Source organism: Mizuhopecten yessoensis, unplaced genomic scaffold (assembly GCF_002113885.1).
Source record: "Mizuhopecten yessoensis strain PY_sf001 unplaced genomic scaffold, ASM211388v2 scaffold716357, whole genome shotgun sequence".
Taxonomy (NCBI): Eukaryota; Metazoa; Mollusca; class Bivalvia; order Pectinida; family Pectinidae; genus Mizuhopecten; species Mizuhopecten yessoensis.
In genome coordinates this window covers 18,222-39,796 of record NW_018480076.1, presented here as the reverse complement: position 1 = coordinate 39,796, position 21,575 = coordinate 18,222, and the positions used below count along the sequence as shown (strand labels likewise).

At 35.8% G+C, this 21,575-nt stretch overlaps 1 protein-coding gene across 5 annotated transcripts in view; it reads left to right on the top strand.

The window, feature by feature from the left end:
- The first annotated feature begins 1,209 nt into the window (after window positions 1–1,209).
- The window catches only part of LOC110443705 (amiloride-sensitive sodium channel subunit gamma-like), a 31,458-nt gene continuing 11,092 nt past the window's right edge, over window positions 1,210–21,575 (top strand). The window contains exons 1-6 of one of the 5 annotated variants that reach the window (XM_021488091.1): window positions 1,210–1,334; window positions 13,916–14,579; window positions 16,526–16,686; window positions 18,302–18,382; window positions 18,929–19,020; window positions 20,328–20,491. In XM_021488091.1, the coding sequence (XP_021343766.1) occupies window positions 13,926–14,579; window positions 16,526–16,686; window positions 18,302–18,382; window positions 18,929–19,020; window positions 20,328–20,491 (1,152 nt within the window). In that variant the 5' untranslated portion in view covers window positions 1,210–1,334; window positions 13,916–13,925. Of the gene's footprint in view, window positions 1,335–4,396; window positions 4,481–8,151; window positions 8,293–8,337; window positions 8,409–13,915; window positions 14,580–16,525; window positions 16,687–18,301; window positions 18,383–18,928; window positions 19,021–20,327; window positions 20,492–21,575 lie in introns of those variants that run through there. The other 4 variants (XM_021488090.1, XM_021488087.1, XM_021488088.1 and 1 more) reach the window with 4 other exon arrangements.

Here is a 21,575-nt window from a genome sequence, read left to right as displayed (position 1 = left end):
ACCACATCGTTACCTGATATGAACAAAATATACCACATCGTTACCTGCTGGAATCACAATATACCACATCGTAACCTGCTGGAATCACAATATACCACATCGTAACCTGCTGGAATCACAATATACCACATCGTTACCTGATATGAACAAAATATACCACATCGTTACCTGCTGGAATCACAATATACCACATCGTAACCTGATTTGACAACAATATACCACATCGTAACCTGATTTGACAACAATATACCACATCTTTACCTGATGGGAACATGTCAAACCACAGCGTTACATGTTGGGAAAACAATATATCAGTGAAACACGATGTATTACATAACTGAGCCATTTTACTATACCATACGGCCACACCATAAATATGGTATAACACACGTGAAATAAAACTTAAGGTCAAAACAGTTGAAACATATTCCTACGCCACTAAAACATTTTATTAGCTATATTTTTTCTGCTAAAATTTAACGTTTTTCTATTAAATGAATTTGAAATGTTTATTTTGTCATTATTATTTTCATCACTTTTAAAACTGTTCAATACATATAGATTTTTTTTTTACTTTGCACTGCGAGGAACGACAACACTATTATAAGAGTACATTGGTTTTTACCTTTTTTTCAAATTATGAATATCATGTGATAAATAGAATATTGCATTCGTATCCATGTCAAATTGAATTTATCAAACTCGTTCAATAATTTGACATCGTCTAAAGGCTCTTGTCAAGATAGCAAAATGTATTGAGAACGGCTCAACTATTTACAATAAAAAATATCTGAACTCTCCGGTCCATTCACCCTCCGCATGGCCGCTAACTTCCGCTAACTTTCCAAAATTGAGTTTTTAACACGTTCCTGTCCTTCCTTTTACTATTAAATCTTATGTAAGTACCATTCGAATAAAACACCTCCACAAGTTATACCTCTACTCAGTCTGAATTAGACCAAGGACGGACCCATTCTGAATGAACATGATAGGGGCGGAAAACTTCTAAAAGACAACATGCCCGCGTGACTGTTTTCTATGTGGCGAATCTATAACCATTGAAAGTACACATGTTTGTGAAGATTAGCGCTACTCGAGTATCAGTGAGATATTTAAACACTATTGACAGCTTTCCCCTAGGCGACCTACTTTTGTTATTTCAGTGTAACGGAAATGCCTTTATTGTGTGCTTTTAGGTATACTGTTCTCCCAAACATATTTACGTTTCACCTGTCAGGACTTTTCACAAATCATTCTTCCACGTATTATGCTGACATCCTCTGTTCAAGTTCAAGTTCTTGACCACCTTGAGTCTTACGACTCATCGGTTACAAGTAAGTATTTACAGTTTTTTTAACACTATGTACTATATTTATGTAAACCATTGCTGACATCGAGGATATTATGCCATCAGCGTTACACATTCCATGGCGATTCGGTCAACTGGTCAACACTACGTCATGGTAGGAGGCGATTATGCATACTGAATCAGTATCATATATATATATGTGCTCTCTTCCTCTTAGGGATCTGCCAGCACGTTCAAGAAACTGACTCGCTGTGCCACATTGCATAATCTTAAAGATCGTATAAAGACTAATATTGATCAGTTAGAGGTGTGTCTGTTGCTGTTAACGATAGTGTATCGCAAAGAAAAAAATCTAGTTAAGATCACCCCATTAATCTATTTCGGCTAAACATTGCATTGCCAATGCCAAAACTTCAAGTAAATTTGCAAAAAGCCCTTCACTCTCTAATCAATCCGCTATATGTCGAAAACGTATTACACAACAGTGAAGAATGCTGGTATTCGCTATAAAACGTCCACAGTATACGTGTATATTACGTCAACTCAACCATTCAAAACTTTGTCAATAGAAATGTTTCTCCAGAAATATAATAAATACTAACTCAAATCCAATGTTAATGGAAATCAACAGGCGAAACGTGATCACCAAAGTTAACTTACAATGAGAGCCGAATGATTGCATTGTTTGTTAATCACACAGAGGGATCGTGTCGACATGGTTTGTTAAGTAGGTTAAGAATAGTCTAATCTCCACTTGGCACTGTTTATTGGGTTATTGTGTATACTGGTATTTATATATATGTGTGTATAAGTTTTTTGTACTGATTTGCCGTAAGGTTTAAAGTTAATAAATGAACTGAAATGAATAAATTATAGTTATTCCGAATATCAATGGACAAAGGGTAGTGGACCCTAAAACCTAAAGTAGGAATGACAACACCACCCGTACCATGTTGTTGTACGTACATATTAGTATAACTAATCACCGACTTGTAAACACTTGCGGATATACGATAGAGCCGACTTATTACTTGTCGAATTTCAGAGCAGTCTTAAGCACCAATTTATCAACACCATAACTTGCTTATTTGGGTTATTTTTTGTTTTCGAATAACTTATTTTTATATGTTTATATAAATTAGATTTGATTAAATGTAATTAATTTCCCTTTTTAAACGCATGATGGAAGTTTTTCAGGATGATGGCGAGGTTCCGCCAAGTGCTATTTAATTTGGAGAACATTGTCTTTAAGTTTCTTGCAACATCACACCTAAAACACAAAATCAAAGTTTTGTATACAGATTTTTTATAGATGTTATAAATACTTTTTTCGATAAAGATACTTTTTCTATCGACTCAAACTTATATATATTTGTTCATATATGTGTGTCCTCACAAATCAGATGTAAAATTCTCAACACACAATAACATCGATTTCATGTTTGCGATATGCAATTATACCAGCTATTTAACTGATGTTAAACACAATTTCTGATCTTAACGTTTTACCGTGTGCATTAGCCCTATAGAGTGTAGTTAACGTTCGGCTATTTGTTACTTTGGGAGCGTTACGTACAGTTTGGTATCACCAACGGGTATGTTAAGGCAAACACAAAACGAGGCCTGGTCACTAAATTCAAAAGCCGACTTGATTCTCTGTTCAAACATTTATTGTACCGTTTAAAGTAGACTTGATCTTTGCTGTCTTCATTCAGATGTTTCATTTTCCACGGCGTTCAGTCAACATAATATTTACTTCCATATTCATTTGTATATATAGTTCCACAATGGATTCAGCTCCGGGTCGTCTCATATTTTCACAAACAGTTTAAAGCAAAATTGGAAGCACAGTATATTTCGTGACAGTATTCTTAACATAATATAGTCATACTTTATACACAAACACGCACGTTTCCAAAGATTTTCAATGGCGTTGGAACCTTAAAATTGTGTGGGGCAGCACAAAAGTTTCAATAGACGAGAGGAAGTGGCGTTACCTTTTGTCAGAATAAGCTCCGGAAGGACCCAGATATTTTAAAGGCGAGTCCTCGCTCTAAGGCCCGTATTGCAAGAGACAACCGCGCACGCGTTTGAGGCCTCTTGGGGGAGGGGGGGTCCATGGTATGCCCTTTCCAGGAAAAAGCAAAAACCTAGAAGAGCATTTGTAATAAAACAAGAGTCAACTAGGTTTGTTTGTTTCTCAAGTTGAAGTTTGTTTTCTTAGTGTCAATGTGTTAACGACTGTCCCTGTCTTTCTCTGTTGGTCGCCATAAACAGTCCTGGTCCGTTCTCCCCTATCCGCGCTCTCTGTCGTTCTGATTTAGTTTATTGATCGGTTTTTCGTCCGCGTCACTACCGATTTTAGTTTGACGTCCGTCTCTTATTTATAACAAATTGGTATGTATAAAACATTTACACAAACATGTTTACAGTTTATCATTTTCATACTATCTATCTTCCTTCACAAACTTGTCATCCCTCCTATATGTTGGTCAAAATCAACTCAAATTGAACGTATGCTTGTTACAACTATTTAAATATCACAATAATCAGGCTCCGGACAAGTGCTAACCTTAAAAAGCGTTATTTTCATATCAGTCGGTTATGATACGTGTTCTCGTTAATTAGTCACTCCTTCCCGGGTCCATAGATGCATGGTTTGTTATCTTTCCCGAGTGTAGTGAGTCGATATCCTTCTGTATTCCGCAAACTATGTGTACTTGTATATATCTAAACATTTAGATGCTTCAGAAAATATGGATTCCACCTCTTACAACACTATATAATACTTTGAAAAATATATGTATAGATACATGTCTATCAATTATTGGACAAAGCTTCGACGTAATTTAGGAGTTCTTTGTTTAATTAAGAGTGTTTGTGCACTTGTATGCTATATGTACTTGTATTTGTGTTGCGACTATGAGTCGTATGGCTCTCGGCTAATACAGAATCTAAAGAATCTGACTGTGGGTCAGAAGTTCATCTGCAATAGACCGAGTACTCTTAAACCCTGTCCTACCGATAGATACTCTATTGACGAAGAACTGGTCGTTTAAATGTAACCAGACGGCGCTCAGTATACGGGTGGATTAACAAGTGTTCGGCAGTAAAGTGAAGGGGGTATCTTAATATGGATTTGTTCAACAAAGTATACACTATCATTTAAAGGTAAGGCTTTCTTCAGGAAAAGCGATATCCATTTTTGTCATATTCCTGTTTCTGAAAGAAAGATTTTTTTTCGGGAATTGACATACATCCTTCATGTATTTACAGTTTATTTCTGAAAAGATTGTTTTCCTTCCACGAGTATATGTATACACATATGTTCTACAATATCACTGATTAATGAGCTTGAAGTACAGGTCAGCCATTGACTTTGTGTAATAGAGAATCTGTGTCTTAAATCGTCATGATTGAACATGGGGTGTTACCATATGAAGCCTAACTGCCTGCTCCTGATGGCGATGAACTTCATACATGGATAGCATTTATTCTGCTTCAATATCTTGATTGACAGGTTAACTCAAGTTTTGAATTTTCAACCCATTGATACAAATATTGGTTTTATCTTGTGACGATTTTGAATCCCGGTAAGAGTTTTTATTATTTGCTATCCTATAACTTGGAGTATCGGCAATTTAAAATATATAACCATTATGTACCAATAAGGTCGTTATAGACCGAGTCCCCGCTACCTGCTGGTACTTGTACGGATTATACATTCTTCTGGTTCAGACCATTGCCCTGATTGCATAAAATACAAGGATATTCCACTGTCGTGCCAGAGGTTTCAGTCTTAGCCACTTTATACTTTAATATCTTCACGTGAGTGTAGGACCAGCCTTACATACGCACTAATAGTTCGATCCCCTTTGTGCATACACATGCGTATCTGTGTGTGTGTGGATATGCTGGCAGTTCCTTAAGACTGTTTGTTATGGTCCGTATTTCTAACGCCTCATGTTTAGTATAACATACCGCTTTACCCGATAGAGACCATATTATACTCCACACTGAGCACGTGGATTTAAGCGCCAAAGTCAAAGCGTCCTGCTTAGAAAATGCCCACATCATGGCCGCATCAGGATAGGAACCTACGTCCCTTTGATCAGTAGGGTGTAATTTTACCGACTGTACAATACCAGGTCCTGAAACATTCATTCTCGTCACTGTTTCCTTGCATCTGAGTAATTGTTACAGTTTTGCTTATATGGTTACATATTTTCAGGTCCCTGTGTTTCCTCAAACTGAGATCTGAGAATTTGATACAGTTTTGCTAATATGATAACATATCCTAAGGTCCCTGTGTTTCCTCACACTGGGATCTGAGTATTTGTTGCAGTTTTGCTAATATGATAACATATTTTCAGATCCCTGTGTTTCGTTACACTGGGATCTGAGTATTTGTTGCAGTTTTGCTAATATGATAACTTATTTTCAGATCCCTGTGTTTCCTCACACTGGGATCTGAGAATTTGTTACAGTTTTGTCAATATGGTTACGTATTTTCAGGTCCCTGTGTTTCCTTTCACTGGGTAGATCAATGTTAAAGAGGAGCAGGTGCTAATTTGCTACATTTACATCTTGTATAGTATTGTTAGTAATTAGTAGGATTCTCGTTTAACTATCGTGTAATTGTTCTATCGGTAAGATACACATGTATATATGTGTGAATCTCCTTTAATAGTCCTAGTGATATGAATGGGTTCACACAGAGTTTTACATGTATGATTATCCCGTTAGTAAGACTCTCAAGTAACCGTTATATAACAGACTAGGTACAAATATTCTAATTTGGTATATAATCCCGTATGATGGTTCTTGTTGTGAGATTCACAAGTAACTCTTGTATTTTGGTCATCGTAGTAAGATTCTCATCCATAATCAGCGCTACTTTATATATAACTCTCGTGTGACGGTTCTGGTATTAGAATTAACACCTTTACTAACGCCGCGTCATTTTAGTTTACGTGTTTGGGTATTATTGTCTACACGTATCTGACTAATCCACAGTATGAGTAATCTCTTTTGTGTGGCGTCACGACTTTCTTTCAATTGTATGTGTATTGTAAAATCGTGACTTGTGAACATCATGCGGTAAACTGGCTAACATATTTTTATATTTTTAAACTTTGAGTTGAACAGATCTCCGAAAATTGAAAGAAGATATATACCTTCTTCAATCCAAAATCACGTAATACTGATTCAAAAAGTGACATAATCCCTGCCACGATGTCGGTAACTAAAAACCCAAGCATCACACTGCAAAGCACGTGCTTGGTTTACACATATCGATGGGCCTAGCTACGCCCCTGAAAGGTTTTACTGTACCGTAACAGTTAAGGTCATATAAAGACGGTATATCAACAAGAGATGTATATGAACGGAAAGGTTAGGAAATTGAAGTCCGTAACTGACGCATGACTAGATATATCACGCTTCATTAAAGTTCTCTACTATGTACATAACTTCATTCAAGCTGATCAATATCGCACGTAATTGGTACTCATTATATGATACATTTGAGAGAGAAAATATGACATTGAACTTGATTTGACGTCAAGAAGGATATCAGGAGGGGTGCCACATGTTTAATTAAATCAAACAGATCACACAAAACAACTGGTCATTATAAACTGCTAATTTCTGTTAACTGTTAAATCATGGGGCTAAAAGTACCACACGTGCCATTTGACCTGCAATAGAAGGGTTGCCACAAGTGTTATTTAACTACATAACGAGGGGTGCCACAAGTGTTATCAAACTACACGACGCAGGCTGCCACAAGTGTCATTTAACTACATAACGAGGGGTGCCACAAGTGTTATCAAACTACTCGACGCAGGGTGTCACAAGTGTCATTTAACTAAATGACGAGGGGTACCATTTGAGCTGCAATAGAAGGGTTGCCACAAGTGTTATTTAACTTCACAAGTAGGGTGGCACATGTGTAATAAATCTGCATGGCGAAGTATCATCTAGGAGATTCAGAAGGGTGCCACAAGTGTCATTTAACTATATTTCGAGGGGTGCCACACGTGTTATCAAACTACACGACGCAGGGTGCCACAAGTGTCATTTAACTACATAACGAGGGGTGCCACAAGTGTCATTTACCTTCATATGACGAAGGGTGTCACAAGTGTCATTTACCTACATGACGAAGTGTGTCACAAGTGTCATTTATTTACATGACGGAGGGTGTCACCAGTGTCATTTAACTAAGTGACGAGGGGTGCCACAAGTAGCAGGTCCGACTAATGGCATACTAGAACAGGGACATAAGAATTTGTTACAGCCATATTTGGATCTACACCAAGGTATATTTCGATACACTTTCGGTAAAATGCCACTCCCAATGTTGATATATATTAGTTGGGGTGGCATTTTTACCGAACTAGATCCCTAAAACATGTTAAACTTTGCTAAGGTCCAAATATAGCTGTAACACATTTTCAGGCCCCTGTGTTAGCTACATTGTATAGTACATAGGGCGCCATGACCGATTTATATCCACATCCAAGTAATGGTCATGTCGTCCTTTTCAAAATTGTAAATAGTTCTCTTATATTTTTTTCAACAATGTCAATGAAATGCGTAAGAAAATACTTTAGATTTAAAAAATTGAAGCTAGACCAACGTTTAAAGCTATTTTTATTTACGTTATCCAGTGGCCTATATATCACAGTAATATATAGGTCCCTGCGTCACCCATGTCATTTACATACAGACGAGAGAAGCTACATGTACACATGCATGGGACGCGCGAGCCGATACACGGTCAACCAAAACTTATCATGTGACACAATCAACACAAACGCGTTCGGGGCGCATGCGTTACACGTTTAGTGGTGTATCCCTCACAACATGTTAAGCAAAGACAGGGGCCCTCTAATGGTCAGATGGTCGAGTACACCAGTTAGGTAGGTGTGACGGACATCGGAAAGTGATTCAAAAGTTTAACACAGTACCACAGCAGAGTAAGTAACCGATACGGTTCATAAATTTGAAAACAAACCGGTGACCGACGACAACAATGTCGCAAACTTACTACTCGGATGTATTGATAAACCATAACAGGAACCTATCAGAGTAGGTAAGTTTGTGAGTAGAATGTAGAGGAGTTCCAGGTGAAGACCGGAAGTGCACGAGTAACATGCAAGAGAGGTAGTTAAGGTAATAGGATTGTGACACCATTTCTCAGTAGAATTTCTTCAAACTTTGTAGTTATATTGGTTTGAAGTAAAGAAAATTTTCTGCTACGAAAAAAAATTAGGTTGTCAGATTTTTAAGGATTTCAAATGGAAATTTTATGTAAAAAAAGGAGTGAATTTTGAAACAAAATGAAAGACACAATCTTTTACAAAATAATGTCAATAAAAATGATACTGACATAGATTAGTATTGCATTAATGTATATCCATTTAATAAATGCTGAAATTGTGTAAGATTAATTATATATAAACGATTAAAAATTGACATTTTATAATAAAACCATATAAACAAATAGTAATTGCATGTAAGAGTTATCGTTCTTGAAAAACTTTACAGTAGTGAAATAGGTAGCCGGTTTCCTGACCGGGGACAATTTTCATGATCCCTGTTTAATAAAAGAACCGGAGATCACAACGAATGTTTAATCCTTTTAATATAATGGTGATACTTTAAAAAATCTAAATGAATATATTCTTTCTCATCCTCGATATCCAGGGGTTACGCTCCCTTACGCTCTCTGCAACCCTGGAATATGTCATAGTAAAATTGAATGCACACAGATAGCTGTTTGATTGGTTTCGGGTAAAAAAAACCTGACCAATCGCTAGGCCGATACCTGTCCTTTGAAGATTATAAATGGGCGACAACCGACTTCAAAGCCAGTAAGTTTTACCGTTACGCGACCGCGAGATTATATTGATGTTCATCAAAGGATCGAACTAGTCTTAACTTCTTTTCTCATCAACAAGGTGGTACGCACTGAGCCTTCAATTTTGCAGGGTTGCAGAGAGCGTAACCCCTGGATATCGAGGATGATTCTTTCTTTGACGTGTATGTTGAATCTGTCCTATATAGCCAGCCTAGCGAATTTCACCTCATTCAGTGTTAAAGGAAACTCATGTTCGGTAATGAAAACAAAGCAAGACCGTATTAACACACAACCCTGTAAACATACCATAAATACGTATTGTTCACACGCGGCTTTTTATCAGTTCCCCCCTTTTTAGAATAACATAGTCTGTTTCTGAGTAGTATTGGCAGTATTTACCTGTATTTACCTGTAGTTAACCCTTCTATCTACGTGGTGTTCTATCTAAGCTGGAAGCTGATCATATTTAATTTAATAAAACATCATATAAGATTTCAGATTTTTTTAATAATAAATGTTAAAAAATATAATATTTAAATATTAATTATATATTTATATTTATTAAATATATCCATTCTGTAGTCCTTGTGCTTCTGATGTTATTATATTTTGTACTTTAAACATATTATTAAAATAGTAATATAAATAGTTATAAAAAGAAACTTTTCTTTATTAGTGTAACATTTAATAAGATGCCTAAATACCTAGTAAGAATTGGCTATGTGTGACTAAGAGTATGCTATTTAACAGTTGATAATTAAACTTTAAAAAACCCAGAAATTCATCTAAATCCCTAGATGTTAGAAGTATATTATAACTATCATAAAAATCATTAAATGTCTATAGTTATCCAAGCTATCATTTCCATCCTGGTGAGCTATAGAAGTGATCACCGGTCTATGCTAATTAGTGAGATAATGATGAGTTTTACCATTACCCAAGCACACCTTGAGAACTTAGTGATCAAAATTTAGGTTCGTACTTAATTTTTTTATTATATTATATGCTGATGATACAGTGCTTTTGTCAGAAACAACAGATGGCCTACAGAACGCATTGAATGAATTCCAAAATTATACACAAAAAACTTAAGTTTTGATTTTTGAAAAAAGAAAAAAGTAAAAGAGACCATCACTTTTCGTTCAATGATGAGATTTTAGAAATACAAGATTCGTACCCATATCTTGGAATAATATTAAACTACAATGGTGTTTTTACAAAAGCCAAAAGTAAGCTAACGGAGCAAGCAAAAAAAGCTTTATATGCATTGTATATTAAGATTAGAAATGTTTCCATTCCTGTAGATCTTCAACTGAAATTATTTGATGCACTTGTGTCACCTATTTTATTAAATGGATGTGAAATTTGGGGCTATGAAAATACAAAAAGGATCGAAAAAATACGTTTATAGTTTTGTAAGGAAATTCTTAACATTCGGAAGAGCACCCCAACTTATATGGTATATGGTGAGTTGGGAAGGTATCCGCTAGAAATTGAAATCAGTGTTAGAATGGTTATGTTCTGGCAAAAGCTTATAACGGGTGGGTCGAAATTATCTAGTGTAATGTATAAGTTAATGTATAATTTGCACCAGAATTCTGTATTAAGTTTTAAATGGTTAACGTATATACGAGATATTTTAAACAATGCTGGTTTTAATTATTTATGGACTTTACAATATCATGTACAATTAATAGACAATGCTTGAAAACTATCATTAAGCAAAGATTATGCGATCAATTCATTCAAAGTTTGTTTCATGATGTTGAAACCTCCTCGCGAGGGCAAGTTTACTCCTTATTCAAATATCAGTTTAATATTGAACAGTATCTTTTAAAGCTTTATCGTAATGAACGAAAAATAACATGTTAATTTATAACATCAAATATAAAATTTCCTATAGAAACAGGAAGATGGAATTGAGTCCAACGCGAGGAAAGGTTATGTCCCCTATTTAATAACTGTGTTGGGGACGAATACCACTACTTATTTATACCAATGTACTAATGTATCTGTTGTAGCTCTTAGACAACTTTATATACCAAATTATTACTATGTCAACCCAACTTATATCAAAATGAAAGGAATGTTCTCAATATGTAACACGGTACTTTTAACAAAAGTAAGTAAATTTATACAAAGAGTAATGAAGCTTCTTGATATCTAAAATAAGTTAGCTGAAAGAATTATTGAAATTGGTTGTTATTGTATAAATAGTATCATGTGTCATATTTTGTGTGTACTATGTCCATCAATGTATACTATGTACTATGTGACCTCTTGTTACGCACGTATACGTGTGGCGTGAGTGTACAAATAAAACTTGAAAAACTTGAGAACGCCCCATTCAAACCATCTTAGCGATGATGCCATTTCTTTTGTAATCTTTAAAAGTCTAGATCCCTGCAGAGTAATTCCCCACGGTTAGATAGTGTCAGAGCCCTAAGACAGGTCATTCTGTGTGCTCATTATAGCGTTGAACTAAGGCTTATTATGACGATACAAGGTCCTAAACAATGTCATAACGTGGACGGTGGTCACCTATATGGTTGGCAACGTATCAAGATACCAAGTAAACAAAATAACAAAGTGTAGATACATAGATTTTATTCTGACAACATTAGGATTTTGCAGTCAGCTCTGAAATAAAATATAATAATAAAATAACATATTTCAAAAGTTGCGACGTTGAGATTTCGATTTTGTCTTTAAAACTGTATTTCTGCGCTTGGTTTTGCTAGTGTTAATCTAATTTACATTCAAGTTACTTAGCTGTGCTTGAATTCTTAACATTAGACGGAAGTTTGTTCCATAAATCAACAGTTTTCTATGTAAACGAAAATTTCTGAATATTTGATCTTGAATGCGATTAGTAAATGTTAAAGTTGCGTCCATGTGTAGATAAACTTTTCTTGATATTAATGATGTTCCTCATGAGTTAAAATACAAGGACACACCTTGAGATATCGTCAACACACAAGTACAGAATACGTAACATAAATAATAGCAACAGAAGATAAGGAGATACGGAACCACACAAAAAACTCGGTGCATGCTCCTGATTGGAAAATATTTCCCGCGCCACACGAAGCACCCGGATGTGGTCTCAAATGATATTGTCCGAGAGAACAAGTGATCATAATTTTACAAATCAAATGCATACATATCTTTTCCTTAAGACCACAAATCGTTCATAGGATTTATTTCATAAATCAATATATTTAAACAGAGACACATTTCTAATCTCTGTAGTATATACGTCTCTGATGTAAACCACAAATTGCTACACGTGAAAGAGTATATCATAAATCAAATAAAAAGTGATGAACAGGTACTTATTTATAAAGCACTTCTAAAGTTTTACACACAGTTTAACTCGCTTTAATTCACCTGTAACGACGATTAGTTTTACAAACTACTTGCTAAGAAATTCACGGTTCATCGACTCGTGTTTAGTACCTAACTACAACAATAAAATGTTTCATTGTATTTATTTCTATTCTATAGCCTTATAGTTGTTATTTTTCCGTGAGAAAACAGCCGGATTGATTGTTGGCCAGAAACAAATAAAGGAACCCCGTACCACAGCCAAAAAGTATAACTATATGTATTGGAAACTGGCTATAGCTTTCATAAAATCAAAGGAAAACTAGACCTAAGGGAACTTAAGTGAAAAGAATAAACAAAGATGAACAGGAAAAATAGGCTTTGAGCCTAATTTCGAAAAGGGGCTAGATCACGGTTCGAACCGTCAACGGAAGCGTTTTTCTCCAGTTGTGCTCCAGTTGCCACCCTATGTACGAAATACTACGGTATAGAAGTATCTAGTGTTTTGATTTTAGTGGGACAGGGATCCTTAATTTTTGATATATACAGTAACCTCCCCTTAATTTTGTTTTGGACTGGGCCTAGCAACTTCAGCCAATAGAGCGATTTGAGGTTCTAATCCCGGTGTGACCAGTTGCCCGCTTGGTCTCTGAGCACTATTGTTGATATTTTGTTTTAATATTTATTCTATTTTAACGATCTTATCAAAATAGACTATACTTTCTTTTCAAAATGATTTCTCAAAGCTATTGACATGATGGTAAAACTACTCCAGTTTATGGTTACAGTTTTTAGACAGGGTACCTTAACATGTTATAGTGATTGGTGTACTCGAGTGTATGTTATGTAGGAATCACAGGGGCCTTAACATATAAGCGGACATCACAGGGTGACTACTTTATATACTGTGTCTACCATTTATATAACTTCAGTTGTATGGCATATTACATGTCTCTGTGGGGGAATCGAATTCGGGTGAAACGCTACATACTTTAATGATCATCTGTTTGCACGTTGTAATGCTGAGACTGTGTAAATATAATATTGACGTGTGAGGTTTGTTTATTCTCGGGTGGTTTTAACAGACTACAGTAAATCGCTGGTGTCTCGATTACGGATAGAAATTGGACAAACAGTTTCAGGAACCGACTCATAGAGACGGCGCAATTGCCGTTAATGAAAAATATCGGCACTAATGTCCAAAACGCCATTGGTCAGGTGTTGGCTAATGGATATTAGTACAAGTGTATAGTATATTAACTAAAAATATCGAAAAGTTCGACCGTTTATACTATATATTTACTCGCTTTCAGGAGGAGAAGTCGTAGTGTTTGAATATACGCATACGTTTGTGATTTGTCCTGTTTAACGTGGCTGCTAGATTTATTGATATTTTTTATGTCTTTACACAGCTACATAATTATGAACGGGTACGGATCTTGGTCAAACACAACGGATTCGGACAGAATGGAAGGAAACACACCAGGATCGAACAGAACGGGTGGATACAGACCGGAATCGGACAGAATGGACGGACATATGTCGTCGTCGGATAGCAGGTACATTGACAATGGCGATAGAGATTCAAACGGAAGTGTGGTATCATTAGACTCACAGGGCAAAAAGAAGTCATTCGGTCGCGTAATTGAACGATTCGCTGAAAAGACATCGATGCAGGGTGTCCCCTACATCAACGTCGCAAAGCTGCGTGTTGCCAAAATCATTTGGACTTTTCTGCTGATCGGTGCCATTGCAATGATGGTATTGCATCTTTACTATCTCGGCAACCAGTTCTTTCAGTGGCCAAAATCGACAACAATTGAACTTGGCTTCAGTAATCTCCAGTTACCCGCGATTACCGTTTGTAACGTAAACATCATTCGGAACTCCAAACTTCGTGACCATCCCGATAGCTCCCTCGATAGCTTACGTGCTCTGACAACCGCTGTCGACCCAACACAACTAGATCCCACACAAACCGGCGCATATACTGGTAACCAAGGCCAAGGAACCGGAACCGGAACAGGAACCGGAACAGGAACAGGAACTGGAACTGCACCTGGTGGACTTGGACAGGTGACTTAACTGTTTTACTTCAGTATTATTGAATATTGTTCATTATGCAAATTAAACTAAGATGACAGTACGATATCATTTGTCCATGACATTTTGATGACGAACTTACAGTTACAGCCTTTTGGATGTGTTTGTGGGGTTTACATACACACGATCAACACTTTTTAACAGATATTACTTCAGTCAAGTACATCATATTCTAAACTTATTGAAGCCATATACACAAACTAGCGAATTAGATTGACTGGTTTTCGGTAACGGCCATGAATGTATAGGTTACCAAATTATTCTCGATTTCGTACGATTAACTTCATCTGGTAGGTTGTTTTATAACGCATTTCCATTCAATTCGAGACAGAAAAATATGGACAATGTGTACCGTGTCATGTGTCGGAGCTATGTTTTATTTAAAATAATGTTTCCTTTTATTTCATTTCAGTAATGAAAAATAGTTTTATCGTGGAATTAATGTTATAATTTCAGCATGAAAATAACACGTTTGTAATCTTTTACACCAAATTGAATCGGCGAGTTGTGAAAAAACAAACAAAATCTTAAACAAAACACAAAACAAGCAATAAAGGTAAAATGAGGAAAAAATATGAATAGACTTTACTCTGCCCTAAGTTTCCTCCGAGGTAAACCTATTATCTGAATGTTGGGGTATTATAGAAACATATGTTACTTTTTATGAAAAATTGTTTTTAATAGTAGGCACGTGGGACAATACACCACTTTTAAGCTGCAAGGGAAGCAACTACGTTAAGTTTTACAAACTTTATGGATCAGTCAGACAGAATTGAAAACAAAATATGTTGTAATAAAATAATGGATGTTTCATAAAACTTATCAACTATTTGCGGAGCAATAAAAACACTTTCGATCTGTGTATGAGATCATATATTCTATAACAATTTACTAGAAATGAGATAAAGAATACCATCATCTTGATGAAAGGGATGTTTTTCACGATTTTTAACCAATGAAAGATACCACTTTGGAATTGTTCAGCTGGTGAAAGATATCAATTTTATTTCTTAAAAACCAGAACGGTGACTGGACCATCAGCGAAATGGAGTCGGCCGTTTAAATATGAAAATTATAAGGGTTGCATTTCATCTGACGCGCACATACCAAGTAAACTATAATACTTATAAATCAGATGGGTTTAGTTTTACAAACACAGCTTACAATGGCAACAATCCAATGATACTATCCTCACATGACGTCAAACAAATGTCACGTGATTACAGCGCAAACCCAGTAAACGCCTAGCCGACTTGCCGAAAAAAAATATGTCTCACCAAAATGTAATTGATAGAAAAAATCATGATTTCTCGTTGGATACCATTGCTTTCACTAGTGTGTCGGAATACTTCAAAAAAGGGTTATTTTTACAGTAGAAAAATATCAACTTTATTTTCACAGCATCATCTTTTTTTCCTGAAAAATATAATACAGATTTATAAGGTTCTAGAGGAATAATCAATACTCCGTGGGTAACGCAGCACCCGAAGAATAATGTATGATAACATCGAAGGCACACGGTTAGCTATTTGATTGGTTTTAGGATAAAAAAATATATGACCAATTGCTATGCTATGGACCTAGAAGCACGTCTTTAAGTGACCTTAGCTGTTAATAGGCCATTAAACAAAATAAAGGACACAGAAAATGACAGAGTAGCGATACCCGACTTCAATTTTACCGTTACGGTGCCGCGCGATTATTTCTATGCACATTATATCCACAAAGTATAAAGCGTGTGCCTAGAGCCTTCGATTTAGTCACGAGACATTCCAGGAGTGCAGAGAACAAAAGTGAGGGTAACCCCTGGAATTTCGAGGATGTCAATGCAAGTATATACTATTTATAACAATATTTTAATACATCACTTAAGTTTACCTTTGATGAATATAAACTGTTGTCTATTTATGTACAAACAGACAGGAAAGCGACGAAAACGGGCGGTGCAGACGTACAAAGACATCAACCTGGCGGACTACAAGAAACAACAAACTGCCCAAAAGGACACTTCCGTCGGTCCCCGTGACGCTGTTTCGGACATAGAGGCCACCTTCACAGACCTTTACATGGATGTCGATAGGTATGCACGTGTAACATTTTAGCTACACGTGTGCACAGGTATATAGATAGATACGCATGTGTACAAGGCTATAAATAGGTATGCATATATATACGTCAAATCTCTACTACGTCATAAACAACACGACACAAACATATCAGTTTGCCCGCCTAGCCCGCCGTGCGCTATGGTCAAGCATTTAATTGATGCGTTTCAAAAATAACATACATTGACAAAGGTTCATACACAAAAAAAACTTTTACATATGCAATTCTAATGCTATTATTATACATATATATCAATCCGTACTCTTATCTTTCTCACGTGTATCTTTCCCCATATGATACACAAGATAAAACACTAGTGCGATATAGTAGAGAATAGGAAGCTGAGCGAGCCACCCAACCGGAAAATAACTGGTAAACCAGACAAGTCAGGAGGTGCACCAGCCCTTCAAAGCTCGAAACTTCAAGTTGCTGGGATTACTCTACCATATCCACGTCACGCTAATCCGCTGACCTTGCCAAAAGCTATATTATTAAAATTGAATATGACCGTCGCGCTGGAAAGGCGGCTAGAAAATGACCCATGTACCCGATACGCTTACACGTATCGCACGTGCTACATACAGAGCCAATTCGATTGGCTAAGCACGATCGGCAGTATCCGTATCGAACCGATAAAACAAATAATTCCCGCTATTCTCCGAACCGCGGGAATATGTTAATTGTAGATGTGCATGTCACGTGACAATATGTCCGACTACAGTTTACTCGTCAATTATTCTAGTTGATGTCTCAACTGTTCAAGGATCCTCTTACCACTGCTGAAACCGAAACGACGCAGTCTATAGCTTTGACGAATCGTTTCTACAAAGCAAAATATACGATATTATTTTATGTAATAATCAGAAAGTAATCAACAATAATATTCTTATTGCAATCAAAATAAAAAACAAAGCAGCGTCGATAGACACGGATTCGAACCCTGGACCTCAAATAATTGTGTATAATATACTACTGCGCTAACAGACCAAGCTAACAGGGGCCGTATCCATGAAACCGTTCTCATGCTCAACCATGGATTTTGCAAATTACAATTTGTTGTAACGCACTTACAAAGGTACACAACCAAAATGGTATCTGACTTTATTTATAAGTCTTTTCAAATGCTTTCCAAATCATTAAACAATAATATTATTTTGTTAACTTATAACTGAAACAATAAATTGGGCTTGAACACACAACCCATGCTTGAGCATGAGATCGGTTTCATGAATACGGGCGATGGTCAACGGGAGTGTCTACAATTTTATTAAAAACGAATTTAAGGGGAGGTTACTGTGTATAAAAGGGGGGGTTACTGTGTCTAAGAAAAAACACAGTGCAGTGGGACTTGGATCTCTAAGAGTATTTTCGAAATTGACTTTGAAATGGTTGACATAAATTCAAGAAAGTGCTCATAGTAAATTCATGTTGTGTCCATGATATCATATCACAGACGTTGTTTGATCGAATATGAGTTCCAAACACCAAGTATAATCATATTTTGAGCTAACGAAGTCGGTGAATTTGTGTCAAAATGCATGTAATCTATCAGTCTCGAAAATATTGTAATTGGTATCATTTGTTTTCAGAGACACGCGTGTAAGCATAGGCCACACCATCGACAACATGTTGGTATCATGTGCCTTCAACGGCCAGACGTGTTACCCAGAGTACGTATCAGTAATATCACTATTAAACAATTTATTGGATATGAGTATTTGAGTCGGTACTAGAAAGGAGGAAGGCTGTGAATATTATGTAATCATCAAGAAGGTAGTACGTCTTATTTTGATAAAAGTCATAATGAAATTATGCAGCCATCCCTGTTCTGGTCTGCTGGTCGAACTATGTTAACAATTAAAGATTTAAATACATATTCTTAGCAGTAACCTACACATATTTTCCATGATGCACAGAAGCACGTTTTTCGAGAATCTATAGAATCTATATTAATGTTAAACAACAATAACTTATTTTTATTTTCTGCGACTGTTTTGCCGAAGTATAAAACTGACATATTTGCAGTGACAAGGTCATGTTTTCATCGGCTAAATTACCATTTGCTTCAGGTGAAAAACGTCAATAAAACAAATCAATAAGATAGGGAATTTCTGTCAGTATGTTAGGATGTACTACACAAAAGTGTTTATTCTAATTATGCCTTGTCAACTTCTGAGACGACAGTTTGGATAATTATTTACCTATTTATTTTACAGTAATTTCACATTGATTCAAACACCAACCTATGGAAACTGCTATACCATACAGTCGCCAAAATTTGTTTCCAAACAATCTGGACCGTCAACAGGTAAGATTTTGGCAATTCCAAACAAGATCAAGATGAGTGTTTTCTTGTACGGCACTATCAGCTTTTAAGTAGTTTGTAAATTAAACTTTGTAAGGAAATGTCAGCAGGGTTTTCTACCAGAAATGCTCCAATCCACGCTAGCGATATTTTACGGTCTTGTAGCAGGATCTGATTTATGGTCATCAATTTCAGTTCCTGTGTTGATTAACATACCTGTTCACCTTGTATTATATCGTAAGATTTAACAGGAGAAATGATGACAGATGCCACATATAAGGCTGAAACCTTTGTTCTCCCCCAACACCTGGCTTCACCTTCCAGGTTATTGTGAGGGATCATTGTTTATCATATATATACTGCATTATACCACCTACCAGTAGCATGATAAATACATTACCATGGGTCGCTAGTATTAGAAATTTGAGAAATCTTGAGAACGTATTTTCCCATTTGGGAATGTATTTTCTCAAAAAAGAACGTCTGTCTGTCATACACAAATCATTGAAAAAATTATAAAAAAATATTGTAAGGATAACACCACCATTTTAAGCGTAAATGAGCATATGAAGAAGCCAGTGACGATGAAATTGCTTTAAAAATGAACTTTCTACAAAGTTGTAAGGTGCATGGTGTTTACGTTTGTCACAGCCCGAGGATCTAGATAAGCGTTAAGCTAGAAGTAAGTTAGAATATGGCATTTAGCTTACTTTTTATGAATTGGGAGGTAAATGTACATAAGGTAGTGGTATATAGGTGATATCTTTCGATTTATCCACGTGCACGCAATGAGAAAATTGATCTCGCTTTATGTGGACGTGACATTTTTTTATTTTTTTTTAACTTGGACTTATTTAATGTGTAGAATAGTTTAAGACGTGTTTACAATAAGTTGTATCATTATAGTAAACTTTTTGTATTGTTCTTGTGGTTTCATGATGTGACCAAGTTAGTACGGTATTGTTTTAGGTTTAGTGTCCTGGACAACTCCACAGTAGTTTTAAACAGAAGGCAAACCTCAAAATTATTGTTAAACCGACACTAAAAGGTTCAAATCGTCCATATGCTGTTATCGGATATGCACCAAAAGTACGTTAATTATGTTAAAATTTGAAGATCATATGGCAATAATCCAATGAATATTTCAACCAAACCACCAAGTACTTATGATGGATGATGGTGATATATATATCAAAAGGCGAAAGAGTGACATTATACACCCAACCTTATCATGATTATAACCCGTCCGCTGAACGTACTGTAGACATAGCAGTAAGCATATTAATACAGGTAAACGTCTACCTTTCCAGGATTAAAGTTGACGCTGTACGTAGACAACCAGGATTACATCAAAGGTATCACCCAAGGACACGGGGCCCGAGTGACGTTACATAATCCGGGTACCATACCTGATCCTTCGGAATTGGGCTTCTTCGTATCCACTGCGTTTGAAACAGACATCGGATTGAAGCTGGTGAGTTGTCTCCGCTTATACCAAACAACTTAAACAGGAAATTATTGATGTCGCGAAGGTTTTTTTACTCCATGTTTATGCAATTTTTCTAAAAAAAAAATATACGCTACAATGTTTTCAATCTACAACTCTATCTAAATTCAGCATTTGGTTGTTCTTTTATTAAATTATGGCTGAGACGTGAAAATAAATACTAATCGAATATTTTACAAGAGCTTTTGTTCCGGAGCGCAATATGTCGTTTCATTTTTTCTGTTAGTTCTGATTATTTCTTTTGTTGCGATATCTCGCAATCTGTTGATTTGTTTTTTTCGTTCCAATTTTGTTACTGTGACTCTTATATATATATTAACCCAACGGATGAAAATAGCTTTTGCTTTTGGTATGTTCTTTGTCCGCACTGTTTCTTCTAAATAGCCAAAAGTATTCCAATAATCTTTAGACATGTTATATATGATGGTAGGAAGATGTCAAAGCTACATTTTCAAGAAGGTAAAAACATAAATATGGTAGATACTTTTTAGGGCTAACATTTTCTCATTACATGTTATAAAAAATATATCAAATTAATGTCGCTGTTGGGTCAGAGGTCACGAATTTTTCATGTTTTTTAATTTTATCAATATCTATGAAAAAATCATTTAAAGATCGATGTGCGATACTATTAGGATGAATTTAATATTCTCATTTCTTCTGAAACGTTTACCTTTAATATCATACGCCATTTTGAATAGTTCCTTTGATCTTTTTGAGAAGCATAATGTTAAAAGCGTTTTGTCAAGACGTTATTTTGAGCAAATTTCATGCAAATTTAGTAGAAATATTTCTCTAACTGTCCTTTCGAAGTTTCGATAATTATGAAATTGATAAAAATCCCACTCAACATCAACATATAATTATCATCATCATCATATCATCATCATCATACAATCATCACCATCATCATACAATCCTCACCATCATCTTACAATCATCACCATCATCATACAATTATCACCATCATCATACAATCATTACCATCATCCTACAATCATCACCATCATCATACAATCATCACCATCATCATACAATCATCACCATCATC